This window comes from Dunckerocampus dactyliophorus, chromosome 17, assembly GCF_027744805.1.
Source record: "Dunckerocampus dactyliophorus isolate RoL2022-P2 chromosome 17, RoL_Ddac_1.1, whole genome shotgun sequence".
Taxonomy (NCBI): domain Eukaryota; kingdom Metazoa; phylum Chordata; class Actinopteri; order Syngnathiformes; family Syngnathidae; genus Dunckerocampus; species Dunckerocampus dactyliophorus.
The window spans coordinates 19,958,379-19,973,396 of record NC_072835.1 but is presented as its reverse complement, the minus strand read 5'-3'; the positions used below and the strand labels follow the sequence as shown (position 1 = coordinate 19,973,396).

Genomic DNA, 15,018 nt, shown 5'->3' with positions numbered 1-15,018 from the left:
ATTGACTTTTCTGTGTCGAAAGTGTCGAAAAAAGCCACAGCAGTACAAAGAAAAAGCAAAACACACGCTTAACCGCAATCCTCTGAATGTACAGGCGGTGGTTTACGGCTTTCCGTACTACAACGATTTGTGGGTACGAACGTTCTCCCGTAAATTAATTAAAAACAGAATTTTGTATTCCGTAAACATGAGACTTGCTCGACAACTAGTTAAAGCAGCACGCAGAGCAAGAATGCAGCAAGAAATAGCTTTTACACTTCGTTTATGTTGCCCAAGCGGCAGTGCGCCAAAGAAAAGGAAAGACATCACCATGGAAGTGGAAACGAACATCATACAAAACTCTGCGAGAAAAGACACGCCTATCAATGTTGGCCCCTCTTTTGGTCTCAACCGACTGCTGCGCTATCATTAAGGATAAAGATTGAAGTATCATGAAAGTAATCCCTCGTTTATCACGGTTAATTGGTGCCAGGCGCGACTGTGATAAGTGGATTTCCGTGAAGTAGGATTCCTTCTTTATAAATAGAATATTTTTATAGTTAAGCATCGGAAACCTGTCTATGACCTTCTAAATAAGTTTTTTTTTTAACATTATTAGAGCCCTCCAGCTCTAGTCAGTCAGACTAGCTGTACTGGATACTAGATAGGGCAGATAGTCTGACTAGATACTAGATAGGACAACAAGGACTATAGTCTGACTGACTCGAGCTGTCCTATCTATTCCGATTAGAGCTGTCCTACCTAGTCACTGAGCATGAACTGATGAAGCCTGCTCGGATGAGACACAAAACGCCGTCTCAGACAACCTGAACAGTCCAGTTGCGATCGATTCAGTGCCCCGAGAACACAACGCCCCTGGATGAATGAGAACGTTCTTAGGCATCACAGGACCGGAACTCGTTCGTAACCCGAGGACATGCATTGTGTGCATGACAACAGATGATTTGTGTGACTCGTAAGAAGATTTTTTTTTTCCTGAAACTTTTAGTGGATTTACAAATTGTGCGACCTCAGGGGCATTCAAATTTGAGAGATTTCACTGTACTAAACGGACAAACTCTTGGTTCATCTTGTCAGGGGCTTACACATTAAATCAACCATATTTTTCCAGCATAAACAAAGAGAGGATGATTCTAATTCTATCATATGAAACCAGAAAGCCTGCAAAACACGAAAGCTTTCTTCACATCAAACTGACTGCCCAGCGAAACATACCTGTCATCATCTGCCTTTTAAAACAAGGGAAATTTTCCGGAAAATAAGGGAAATTCACAATTTCTGACTGCCCACTGCCGATGCGCTGCACCATTGTCCCCGTAGATTGCTCAAGCGTTGACACCGTACCGGATGTGTCAGTAAACATTTTTATACTTCATGACCCAGACGGCTTAGTAGTTTAGACCGCAAATGGAAGAAAATATGTGAAACCATTAAAGAGACGAGAAAGAAGGACAAAAAATGGGAGTTTCCTGGGGAAAACATAAGGGTTGACAGGAAGTCAAACTCTTGGCTCGTCTTGTCAGGGGCTGGCGATTTAAACCGACTATTTTTTTACAGCATAAAGCAGCAAAATATTTGATTGATCAACGATTCTATTTCTAATGCATGGGACTGGAAAACCTTTCAAACACTGAAGCTTACTTTATCCCATTATGACATGCAGAAGGATGCTTCAAAATTTACAAGAGATTACACAACCCTGTCTTTAACACACACACACACGCACACACACACACACACACACACACACACACACAGATGCCGTTGTTTCACCACAAAAGGAACTGCTCACTCTCCACACAAAAGGATATATACACTACATTCTTGTCACCTCACCCTCTCTTTTGCACTGAACTGCATTTGAAAAAGTTCCAATTCTAATCCAACTGCACAAGCATTTTTAATTATGCAATATTTATTCTCATAAATCATTTGGGGTCTGGCAAGGTTGAGTGCCCGGGCAGTGCACACCTCATAAAATGTGCACCTAAAGGCATACCCCAGTGAGTGTCAGGGATACAGGAGACATTTTATACCCTGTTGGAAATTGAAATGTAGAGTCTACAACCACACAGCATGCCATTTTAAATTTCCCCAATTCAAACATATGAAATATGGGAGGGGTGCCAAACAATGTTGGGGTGACACTGCAGAGAGCTACAGTACATTGCTGGACGTGCCTGCAATAAGATGAAAATGCTTGCCATGAACGCAAAGCCTATCATAGCCACACCTCCACTGGCAGAACAATCATCCCTACGTGCACACACCAGCTGAGGCCCAAGGACCAAGTGGGTAATTATGCATGTGTAACTGAATGCTCACCAATCAAGCACGACAGACGCAGAGAAACACACTGCTAGAGAGATGGATGAGGGGCGAAAAAAAAAAGAGACGGGGGGGATGCCGTCACCTCCCCTGTCCCCTGAGGCAGCCTACCTTGCGCCTGCGGTCTCTGGATCGATTCCTCTTTTTGATCTTCTCCTCCTCCTTCTCCCGCTGCTCCTGGGCGGCGGCCTCTGCGAGGTCCTTGGTCTTGCGGAGCTGCTTGGCGGCTTGCGCCATGGTGGTGCCGCTGCTACACTGCTGCTACACTGCTGCTGCTGCTACTCCTGTCGCCGTCGCTCCAGCCCCACCAGTCGTTCCCCCGAGCCCCCCCTCTCCCTCCCTCCCTCCCACCCTCCTTCGTCCCTTACAACCACCCTTCTGCGTGCATGTGTGACCACGTCGTTTTTGTTTGTCTCTACGTGCAGCTGGTGGAGATGCTACAGTAGCCACAAGTCACACGTCAGCCTCAGGCGGCAGCAGCAGAGGAAGATGCTACAGCTAGTGGTGCTGATGCTGCCACTCATCCAGTCAGCTCGCACTGCGCTGAATTGCCTGCCCTCCCCCCTCCACTAGTTCCTTTTCCCTAGCCCTCCCTCGCTCCACGTTGCTCCCGGAGACTAGTCACGCCGTTTGGAAGCGTACGTGGCTCTTCCTGCCGCAGATCTGCCTTTTTCATCCATCCAACATCCTAGTCTTCCTCTGTGCTGCATCCTTTGCCGTAGCTGCTCCTTGACATCCTGGTACAAAAAGATGAGGGCGCCAAAGCTGCAGAATACCATCACATCACGTCCCGCCTACTTGACTGTGAATTTTTTCCAAGGCACCCCTGCCTCCGAGAGACCGATAGGGGGCGGGACAAACAGAGAGTAAGACATGCTAAAAGACACATTTGGCGACCAGTCCAGGGTGTAGTCCGCTGGGATAGGCTCCAGCTCACCTGGGAAGTGGATGGTTATGCAATACACAGTAGTCCAAACAAGCAGTCTGTCTTTGTGTGGCATTTTTGCCATGATAACCGCAAGCTTTCTCGTCTTTTATACTTAAAAAGTCTGTCATAACATAGTTTTCTGTCAAACGTGCAGCGGTAGATAGTACGCAAATTTCAAATTTCAGCTCTCCACAGTCCACTCCAGTGGCGGTTCTCGCCTCAAGTGCAAGACCCCCTTCCACCACCCCCTGCTCCCACACCACTCAACCCCCCACGGAGATCAATAAAGTATATATCCATCTAATCCTCACACACATCCATATGATCTACTGCCACGTTAATTATTTCCCATCATCCCCCACCATCCCCCCTCTCATCGGTTTGGTTTTATCCACTTCATATGAACAGAATGGAGGGGCCGCTGGTATCCTGCCTGAAAGGGGCGCCCTCGTCCCTTGCTACATCACGGTTTGAACATCGTGCCCTCACTCTATTAGGTTTTTGCAAAAATGTATTAATAAATAACTGATCACAGTTTTGTGGTTGAATATGGTCTATTATTAGTAACATATTTAAGCAAAATTTTACGTATTAATGACCTAAATTAAGCATTAACAAGCATCAAAATGGCTAAATGAACGAATATACAAATATAAGGCATTCAAAAGACGTTAAGTGTAATACAGTACCTGTGACTTGCGTGCGCCTTTGAGAAATGGGGTCTGGGAACTGACGTGTGTGACATCAGCTAGCTAGAGTTGACTGTTAGCTGAGCGCTAGCAGCAGGTTAGCCGTGAAGAGAGTGGCTGACAGCAGCTCCTGTGTGAAAGAACCGCATGTGTTCTCGGCTTGTAGCGGCAGTAGAGTGGTATTCTACACTCGTCTCTAGGTGTCAGTAACATTACACTGATGGGACAACAGCCACCAGGAAGTACGCTGTCAATGCTAACGTGTGAGTCTATATGGTCTTATTTATGTCTAAGATGGCTTATCTTCTATTTGTATGTCTACTATATTGGGTAATACAAGTGTAAAGGTGGCCATAGGGGTGTTATTTCAGTCTACAGGGTTCTAATAATGGTAAAAAATGTATTTAGAAGGTCATCAACAGGTTTTTTATATAGATTTATAAATATTCCATTAATTAATACTGAATCCTACTTCACCTAAATTCACTTATCGCTGTCGGGTCTGTAAACAAAGAGATGACTATAAGCACTGGGCATAAATACAGTAATTATTCATCATTTTTCCCCCTCATCCTTTCACCCTGGGCGTTTGCCCACGTGGGCCATTGCTATAGGACCGCCACTGTTACACACACACACACACACTCGCTCTCGCTCTCCATACCTCGTCTATTCCCCCACCTTCCTCTGCAGCGTCATCCTTCTTCACAGCGCTGTTGCATAACAGCGTAGCCTTTGGAAGGAGAGCAAGACCATGAATTGATACGACAGTACTCGTTCGGACTCCACTGGCAAACACCTCACAACATTTTGGATCCAGTCTGAGTAAATGACATGGGGTCCTTTTCGGGCATGGTGAATTGTACAAGAGTCATCACGTGGTCTTATAGTCAAGGGCATCGTATATTTGGACAATACCGCAATTCTTTTAGAATGATTTTGTTAAAAAAAAAAAAAAGTGTAAAACTGGGGTTCCCCAAGGACATCGGTGTAGCAAATTATTTAATTGCATAATCAAAAAGAATGTGTCTTTCGGTTTTGTACTCACTTGCAATGGCCGAACACTAATTAAAGTAAAAGCAACATAACGGTGCCAAGAAAGTGCTGGGTTTGTGCCATGTCTTGGCTTGTTTGCATTTACTGTATTTGCCTTCCTCATATCATTAAGTAGGCTGTTACATCATTTATCAGCAAACTGAAGGAGCCTTAATTATTTCCTGTCGGCTTCAGGGGGGCTTTACTGGGCTCTGGAGAATTCACAGGGACATTCATACGCTATCACTTTTATTTTTTCTTTTTTAATCAGGAGTGCAACCAAAACAAATCTGCAAGAATGATAAGGTTCAGTGACTAACTACGACGCTGTCAAAGTCGTCTAAGCCCCGTTGCCTTTGTTAAAGTCAATATTTTTATATCATTAGGCCATTTTCATTTGTTGAAAGAGTTTCGTTACTGCATTTCTTGTGCTGGATTTCTCTCCTGTCTTCTGGCACAATCCGTATGTGTGAGCGCCATCTGGTGACAATTACCGATTATTACAAGTTGCTGCAAAGCATGACTTCATGGTTTAGAAACTTCATGTGTTGCATTCCCAAGCTAATCACTTATCAATCATTACTTTTTAATATTTACATGGCATTACCTGCTTTATTGTGTCTTCTTTAATGCATATATATTTTAATACATGTATTGTACGACAAACTTGACCGACTCTGTTTACGTGTTAAGCCACCATTAGATATGTTTTAGTAATTATTTTAATAAACACGTGGAACTACAATTTCACTTGGTGGAGCGCAGACCTCCACCAAGGCAGCACTGCAAAACGCAAAAAGCAATTTTGGGATGTATTTGTGTTTTCCTGGTTTATGTACGATGACAGAAGACAAACAGTGGGGTGCTATTGGGAATTTAGGGGATGTGCTGTTGCTTAAAGCTATGGCAACACAAACTGTAATAATAAATACCAGTATTAGCCCCTTTATCCAGATCTGCACCCAAATGTAACTGATTCGTATTTGGTGCGCATGCTAAACTCTTTACAAACGTATGTCTTTTTTGTGGAATCCTGCTAATTGTGTTCCATTTACTATTTTACTGTGCTGTAAAAAAAAAAAAAAAGTAAAAAAAAACAGGACTGTATGTAAACTGTATTTTTTAGACTACAATTACATAATACAAATTAAGAGCTACATTTATATTACACTAACTGTATCATACCGTAATGGCTTAAGGCCCTCTAGTGGTTTACTAACAAACTGCAACATTTACGATGTAGGGTTCAATGTTAATGAAATATTTTATTTTTATTTTCGCTGTCAGAGCGTATAAAACCTGTTGATGACTTCCTAAATATGGTTTTCAGCATTATTAGAGCGCTCTAGACATGAAATAACACGCCTAGAGTCACCTTTACACTCACATTGTACAACTCTTATGCTGCAGGGACTCGAGACCATAGACATTGACGCCACATGGAATGGTTTTGTCCACTGCTGCGATACGTCAACGTCGCCGCCAAATTGGATGTGTCAAAATGAATACAAGCAAATGTACTTATTTTCTGCAAAGAAATGTAAGTTAAGGCCTCTCGTTTATACATTCACGCGCGCACTAATATAAGTGCTTGGGAAACAGTTAGGCACCAAAAATGTGAGATCAAATACATTGTTTTTGGATGTATAAACGAGAAGTATTACCTTAAATTTCTTTGCAGAAAGGAGCTTTATGAAAGTAAGTACATTTACTCGTATTCATTGACAGCGCAGCCTTGACACATCCAATATGGCGGCGACATTGACGTACAACTCAGCGGTCGATGCGGCGTCTGTCTATGTGATGCTCGAGACGGCCGCTAGCTAGCGAGCTAACAAGCTAGCACGCTAACCAGTTCACCTCAAATGTATTTTTTCTAAATTTATAATGTTATGACTTTATTCCCATAATATTTTGCCATTATTCTTGTAATATTATCACTTTTCACTCCCAACCTAATTTAAAAACATTTGCAACTTCATTCTTCCTAAGTTGTCTCCCATAAGCTGACATCCATCATGAACAACACCTCTCACCCGCTACATGACACTGTTGTTTCCCTGAGCAGCTCCTTCAGCACCAGACTGTTACACCCACGGTGTAAGAAGGAGAGGTTCCGCAGGTCCTTCATACCGACCGCTGTCAGGCTCTACAACACCTGCACCACCTGAACCATGTTGTAGACACTATGCTTTCTTTACACTGTTCTCTTTACTTGTCTTGCTGCTGTAACAAGTAAATTTCCCCGCTGTGGGATAAATAAAGTACATACAATACAATACAATACAATAATATTTTTATTCTCGCAAAATGAAAACTTTTTTCAAGTAGCATTGACTTTATTCTCCTAATATCATTTTTCCGCAGCCTAATTATCCAAAATTTGCAGCTTCATTCTTTGTTTTGTTTTATCTCCCATAATATTACAACTTTAGAAAATAATATATGGAAATATAAAATAATGTCAACTTCTAACATGACATATTGTTCCTAATATCATTTTATAATAATACATAAGGCATTTTTTTATTATGGCTTTATTCTCATAATATTTCTCCTTCTCCTTCTAACATTACTATATTCTTGTAAAATTATGTTTGCTGTTGTATTTTAAGAATGTGCCGTGGACCAATAAATTAAACACCCAAGGGCCGCACTTTGGACACCCCCGTTTTAGATTGATACGTTTTACTCCTGCTTTCAATGAGAATGCTGCTATTGCACTTGCTGACTTCACACTGTAGGTGTCAGTGAGGTTCCAGCATTTGAATCAGACCAGGCTTCTTTTAGGTGGGGGTGTCCAAACATTTTCATGCACGGGCCATCTTGATGTTTTGTCAATCAACCAACACGTGTAGATATGCTAAGAAGTGACACATATTTCAAGAAAAAACTGCATCTCAGCTTTGTGATATCAGGGAAAAGGCGTATTATTAGTAACAACTTCAGATTTTGCTCTCCTTTTCCCATTTTTGCTGTTTTTATTTTCCAAATATTTCAACGCTCTTCTTAAATAATATTTGTAAATTTTCTTTTTGTAATATTGTTACTGTAATATTTCTACTTTTTCCCATAATATTATAATTTTTTCCCCAACCTAATATTCCAAAAAATTACAACTATAATGTATTTTTACTTTAACATTCCAACTCTAAAATGACATTTTTCCTTATAATGAAACCGATTTTATTCTCGTAAAAAGTTTTCTTGACGTGTACACATTTTTTTCCACAACAATTTCAACTTTCTTCTTGTGAATTATCTTCTCAGAATTATGACTTTATTGCCATAACATTAGAACTTTTCTGCAATCTAATTTTCCAAAAATGACAACTTTATTTGTTGTTAGTTTTTCACAATATTCCTATCTAACGTCTCTTCTCTAAAATTTCAAGATTATGGTGCCAAAATGACCTTATTTTTTGCTCATATTCATTTCTTGTGAGTACATTGTGATGTACTCACTCATAATCCAACTGTCTCTGTCAACTATTACCTTTATTATTTCATCATATGTATTATTTGTTATGACTCTTATGACTCACTATAATGTATTTACAGTGATACGTATTTAACATTGGCAAAGAGGAAGTCAACAAATGTATTGTAATTGATATGAAAGAGAGAGGGGGTAGGATTAAATAATATATATTAAATAATATATATATACACATTTATGAGAAAGAAGTCGTACATTAAACTAAAATGAAACAAATAAAAGTCATAATATTAGGAGAATAAAGACTTTATTCTCCTAATATTACGACTTTTTGTCTCGTAAATTTCCGACATTTTTCTCGTAAATGTATGACTTTTTTCTCGTTAATTTTACGATCTTATTCCCAAAATCTATCATTTTTTTTCCTTCAATGTGGCCCTAATCCTCGGTCGTATTGATCTGACCGAGAGAAAGCTGAAAAACCTTTCTAAACACATTCTCAGTGTGACCTGCATCGCTGAATGGATTGGAAAAAATCGGATTTCTGTGATTCATCCATTATGGCACGCAAGAAAAAAAAAAAGGCGTTCTTATTTAATTCCCAAGCTATGCACGGCCCCCTCTGCATTAGGAGCCATTGATCATTAGGGAAGGGTATGCCAGACGCACTCCGTTCCAATCCAAGAGCTTGAGGGCAGGAAAAAAAAAATCCGCCTGGCAGACGTCCAGAAATCATCTCAGTTAGCCTGTGGGAGCCAAGATGCCACAATAATGCAGAGTAGCTTCCTGTCAAGGAGAAGAATGGCGCAAACCTTCTCTCCGTGAGTGCTGATGAGGAGAGGAGCCCACATGGCAGCTCTGTATGGTTTCTAACCTCAATCATTTTCACTGATGGCAGCCATATCTGCGAGTACGACCGCTTCAGATTGGCGTCCGTTTCAATATTTTCGTGGTGCGGTAATCTTGGGAAATCTGCTGACCTTCCAAAACTGGAAAGAGCCTCTCAAGAGCACTTGAGGACAAATCTTTTGCTGCTCCCGATCAATGCTCATCGACTGGGCCAGTTTTACAAGGCTTACATTCCAGTAAGTGGGTTTGCTCTGCAGTGGTTCTGCTCCAGTCGGGCAAACACCGTGTTCTTTAGGTTCTGGGGCCCAAATGTCATGGTCAGAATGCTCTGATGGTGACCTCATTGCAGTTACATGCACGTCAAGCCTGCGACAGCTTTGTACCTGCAGATACTGCCATTGGTGGTGTTTTTATTTGGAGCGGCGCCGACCCCTTACTGTACAAAGAAAATAACAGCACAGTGCGACCTCTGTTGGAACCAATTTTGTCCAGTTTTTCTTTGAATGCTTATACTCTGAATTGCACAACGACACAATAAAAGATGGATTCAATCTTCGACTCCACAACTGAAACAATACTTGAGCTATCTTGCTCCTCGCTTGCAACATTTTCCTTGTTGCTAGGCAGAGTTCCACCCGAGGGCTCCACCCTAAATGCCAATAGATCAATGTCATATGTCGGTCGTGTCCACCGGGATGTTTGAATGACGGCGCTGCCTCCATGGGACAATGTCAGGAAGTTAGACGTACAGTGTATCACACAAAGCACATTTCTACAAAAGTACTGTTGGATTTTACTGCTTGTTGTAGTGAAATCAGGACAACACAGAATATAAGACAGCTGCTCTTTTGCAAGAAAACTGTTGGATTGAAATAAAAAAGGATGCCATATTTCTAAGATGCTCGACTCATTGCCCAACCTTTGAGGCTGTCTGTGTCAGCAGGTCACTGGTGGAAGTGGGTGACAGGAAGGAAACCCCCGACTCGTTTGGGGAGAAGGTGTTTGGCGCCTCCGGCTGGTTTATGTGGATAAACCGCAAAGTATAAAAGTATAAACAGGAAACATAAGATGTCAGCTTTTTCTCATTACATTAGGACGTTTTGCTCTCTTTTTCCCATTTTGTCATTGTGTCATTTTATTTTTAAAAATGTGCTGCAGTTCACAAATTTTGTAACTAAAAAAGACATTATATGCATTTAAAAAAATAGTGTCAGCTTTGTTATAGTTGACAAAGCGTATTATTCGTGTTATTAGCATAAACATCTTTCTTTACATTATGTCTCTCTTTGCTCTTCTGTTCAATTTTTACTGTATATTTTTTTTTTTTGATTTTTAGAATGTGCCACAAGCCAGTCGCTAAAAAGGTGCTACCTAAAAAGGCCGCAAATTTAGCATTTAAAAAAAGGCTAAAAGATACATTATATATATTTAAAGACAAAACTTGGTGTTATAGGTGACAAAGAATATTACTATTAATTATTAGTGTTATTAGCATTTTCCTTACATTATATCTATTTACTCTTTCCCCCCCCCCATTTTTGCTGTAGTTAAAATGTTTTGCTCCAAGGCCAAAACGTACTGCAGGTTATTCAGTGTTATTCGCATACATTTTTCTCACTGTATTATGCTTTTTTTCCTCCCTTTTTTACACCCATTTTTTCTGTTTTTATTAGTTTATTAGTTTATTTTTATTCCTATAGCATGCCAGGCACCACATCTGCTGCCTGGGCTTCCCACTGGATGCTACTGGTGTATAATGTTCTAAACCAGTCATGATAACTGCTAATATTAGGGTTGAGGTTGGAAAAGTGCCAAACTGAAACCAACTTTTTGCCCACTGCAGCACTATCAAATATTGTTTTGGGGTTTTTTCCCCCCAGTTGTGTTTATGCATTCAGAAATGATTATGACAGGCATGAGTCAGGATGGCTCTTTTAAGTGTTGCCAAGTGCCATAAGGTTTACTTTCTGCACACACAGCATGCATTCTTTCTTTGTTTCATTTGGAGTTTTGAGCTTAATCGGATTAAAGAAAAAAACAATCACTTTTCTTTGCCCCACCGCTGGAGAAAGAAGGCTGGTGTGAGTGAGGAGAGGAAAGTATTGCTAAGACTGAGGAAAGAAAAGAGAGATGGGGGTCATATATTTTTTTGGGTGGGGGTGGAAAGAGGAGGCGTGAGCTGCACTGCAGCAACTGGGCGTTGGCTCGTCACACGGAGGAAGGCAGAGCGAGGCTGAGGGGAGAAGAGAGCAGGCAGAGGTTGCAAGGACGTCCCTGAGAGAAAACACAAGGGGAAGACAAATCGAGCAATGCGTGGCTGCATGTAGATATACTTCAATGACTCAATGGATTAAAGAGTTTTCCGTCCTAATATACAACTATACAAATGGAGGACTACGGGCATTTGAAACAGATCCATTTCCAGAACCTAAGTGGGATCAATATGGCAGGAAATCCTCCAAAAAGTTGAGAAGTGGCGATCACATGGGACAAGTTCCGGTCCTGTTGCAAACCACTCTATAAACATGGCTGTCATAAAGACTCTATATACTATAAAATGCAATATTCTGTTAAAATGCATGTTAGTTTCCTCCTAATTGCCTCTTTTGTGAGGCCCCTAAACTGGAGAGCAAGTTCACACATTTGGCTAAATTCACTTTCAGGGTGTAAAAACTTGAGTATGATATTAAAGTTCTATCTGGACAACTGCACCCAAAGCAATAAAATGAATAAGCAATATAGGGCATGAAGCGGGACGCCTCGATCGCCCTCAACGAATGACGTTACGGTCACGTGTCCACAAAGTAGCCAATAGGAACACGGCAATTAAGCTCACAAGCGCAGTAGCCTATTACCAATGACATTTATTTTTTTATTAAATCATGACTGCCTGCCTGCCGTGGCTTTTGTGGTCATCTATGCTTTTAACAAGATTAAATAGTGTGATTCATGGCTGAGCTGACGAGCCGGCACGCCAAAAAGTATTTGGGCAGTGGACGGGGCAGTGTGGTAGTCTCTATGCCGCATTCACAGTACTTTGCATGCAATTAATATAATAATTGTAGCCACATGCAGTTTAATTCTCTTTAAGGCAGGGGTGTCCAAACTTTTATTTATTTATTTTTTTATATATATATATATATATATATATATATATATATATATATATATATATATATATATATATATATATATATATATATATATATATATATATATATATATATATATATAGGTATTTGCCTTTTTACTTTATTTTCCCCATTGTTGCTGTCTGTTTTAGGGTTTAATTTTATTTCTACAATGTGCCGTGGGCTGCAAATGCCCCCGGCCTGCACTTCGGACACGCCTGTCTTATGGTGTTAATTTCATTAATTATAATATTGTTACCAATGAGGTTTAATTATCTTATTTACCTACACTTACTGTATATTATTACTTATACTTTTATTACAGTCGTGGTATTCTATGATAGTGAAGCTATTGAACATATTTTGTATTCTGTCGCTAATACAGACCACTGTTTTTTTCGTGTGGGTTGCTTGCACTGCAATTACCCATCCTGTCCATACGCCGCATCGAGCGCTGAGCCGTTCGTCAACGTTGCCGCCATATTGGATGTGTCAAGGCTGCGCTGTAAATGAACACAAGTAAATGTACTTACTTTCATAAAGCGCCTTTCTACAAAGAAATTTAAGTTAATTCCTCTCGTTTACATTCACACACGCACTAACTCGGCACCAAAACAATGTTTTGGTCTTCTCAAACTTTTGGTGCCTGTTTCCCAAGTGTATTAGTGCGTGTGTGAATGTATAAACAAACGTGAGGCAATAACTTAAATGTCTATGATCCTGTGGCTCAGATCCATCGCAATCTACACCGCTATGTTCTGCTATTTTGATTGGTAGTTTATGCGTCATGTTGTCTTTTCTATCCGGCGATTGGCTGGGAGGCGGGAAGAAACGAGTGGCACGAAGGAGCGAAGAAGGAAGTGATGTGGCGAGGATTTCAGTTTAAAAAAAACGACACTTTTGTACTGTTTAATGAGACGAGAGGGACAGTTTGTTCTCGCTTCGTTGGAAGTGAAAAGAGGACGTTGCTGGAATTAAGCTGATTTAGTCTACAAACCTGGGGCGCTCCCTGCTGGTAAAAGGGTACAAAAAGCGGTAGACAATGTTTTGAAAGCCAAATTGAACACGTACCAGAATACATAACTAATAGAAACTACAACTAAACAGAAAACAGAATTAATAGTGTGCATTTTTACTGTTAAACTAAGTGTTGTTTGGCATTCACTTTGTGAATACGAAGATTACACAACACAAAAAAAACCCTACATTTGTTAGACAACCTGTTCCTAGGAAGCAAAAACACATTAACACCATTGCTTTTCTGTCAATGGTCTTTCTGTGTAAAAAAAAAAAGCCAAACATTCAAATATTAAAAAGGTCCCACATCATACTATTTTTATAAAACTTGTCAGACAGAGATTAAAGGCGGCATATTGAGAAACTTTTTTATGCTCTGTGAAGGGATGGGAGGGTTCATCTCCCATCTAAGTAGGCACGGATCAGACGTGTTATCACGTCCATGAGGAAGGAGAGACTGTTCATGACACAGAACTTCAAAGCACCCCGTCTGTCAAAAGTAAACAAGCCCTAAGGATACATGTTAGTGTTAGAACGTCATTACAAAGTCAATTTTGCATAATAGGGGACCTTTAAATATTTTCGCACACAATAGCATTGTTGTGAACATTTGTCCCCTTACATTTGCATTAATGTGATGGCTCATTCAAGTCTCGCCATGGAGCGAATGCTGACTGCACTGAAGCTTTACAGCTAATCCTCATCGCTCTGCTTTCACAGACCTTTATGATATTTATGTATTTTGATATCTTCACCTTTTGTGAATTGAAAACCAAGCGCAAACAATGCAGTGTAGGTCAATATATGCTTATGAAAACACTGACGTCTTAGCCTGTGTGTTATAGGTGGTAAACTACGACGTACACAGAAAAAAAAATCAGAAAAAACATTTATGACAATAACGTGGGAATATTAATCATACCTGTTATATGTGTCAGTGGGAAAATAGAGCATAGTTCTTCAGGAAGGAAGGAAACGATCCTCTTGCTTCAGGCGAACTTTTATTTATAACGGGACAGCAAAACAGAACAATTGAGCACAAACAGATTAGCATGGGTTAGCATCATCTCACTTCTTTCACAGTGTTCAAAAAACATCTTGTAGAAAATTATCTAACTGCCATAAAATGTATGAAAGGTAAAAAAGCAATGTCACTCTTGAATGCATTCGAAAATATTCGAAGACCTCGAGTGTTAATCATACAATTGTGTGTGTGTGTGTGTGTATTTTTGTTTTACCTTGTGCCTTGTGCCTTGTGCCTTGTGCCTTGAAGTTGTTGCCAAAATTGTATGTACAGCATATACTTTTTGTTTGTTCATCGTGTGTGTTCCGTTCTAATACTTTTTTTAAAAGTATCATCTCACTTCCGCCTTCCTTACCCCGCCCCCTCCACACAAGTCCCCCATTGTCATAGCTGTCTCAGGCAATGCCTGTAACATAAGGTTACTACTTTTACTGTCGCAAATTTGCAAGTTTATTCTCATAAATTTACGACTTTATTGTCGTAATAGTACGAGTTTTTTTCTCGTAAAGTTATTAATTTATTCTCGAACTCTCAGATTATTTAATACTTCTTCGTGACAGGCATTGCCTGAGACAGCT

The 15,018-nt window shown here is 40.3% G+C and overlaps 1 protein-coding gene and 1 long non-coding RNA gene across 11 annotated transcripts in view; both read right to left on the bottom strand.

Moving 5' to 3' along the window:
- LOC129170302 (ankyrin-1-like) overlaps window positions 1–3,392 on the bottom strand; it is an 83,942-nt gene extending 80,550 nt beyond the window's left edge. For 4 of the 10 annotated variants that reach the window (XM_054757700.1, XM_054757706.1, XM_054757703.1 and 1 more), the window contains exon 1: window positions 2,440–3,390. In XM_054757700.1, coding sequence (XP_054613675.1) covers window positions 2,440–2,565 — 126 coding nt within the window. In that variant the 5' untranslated portion in view covers window positions 2,566–3,390. Of the gene's footprint in view, window positions 1–2,439 lie in introns of all 10 variants that reach the window. The other 6 variants (XM_054757699.1, XM_054757705.1, XM_054757707.1 and 3 more) reach the window with 3 other exon arrangements.
- A 3,205-nt stretch (window positions 3,393–6,597) lies between these two features.
- Window positions 6,598–14,808, bottom strand: LOC129170488 (uncharacterized). Its single transcript, XR_008566611.1, has 3 exons — window positions 14,655–14,808; window positions 14,339–14,414; window positions 6,598–11,542 (listed from the first exon to the last, which is right to left on the bottom strand). It is a non-coding gene; the product is annotated as an uncharacterized LOC129170488 (long non-coding RNA).
- Between the last annotated feature and the right edge of the window lie 210 nt (window positions 14,809–15,018).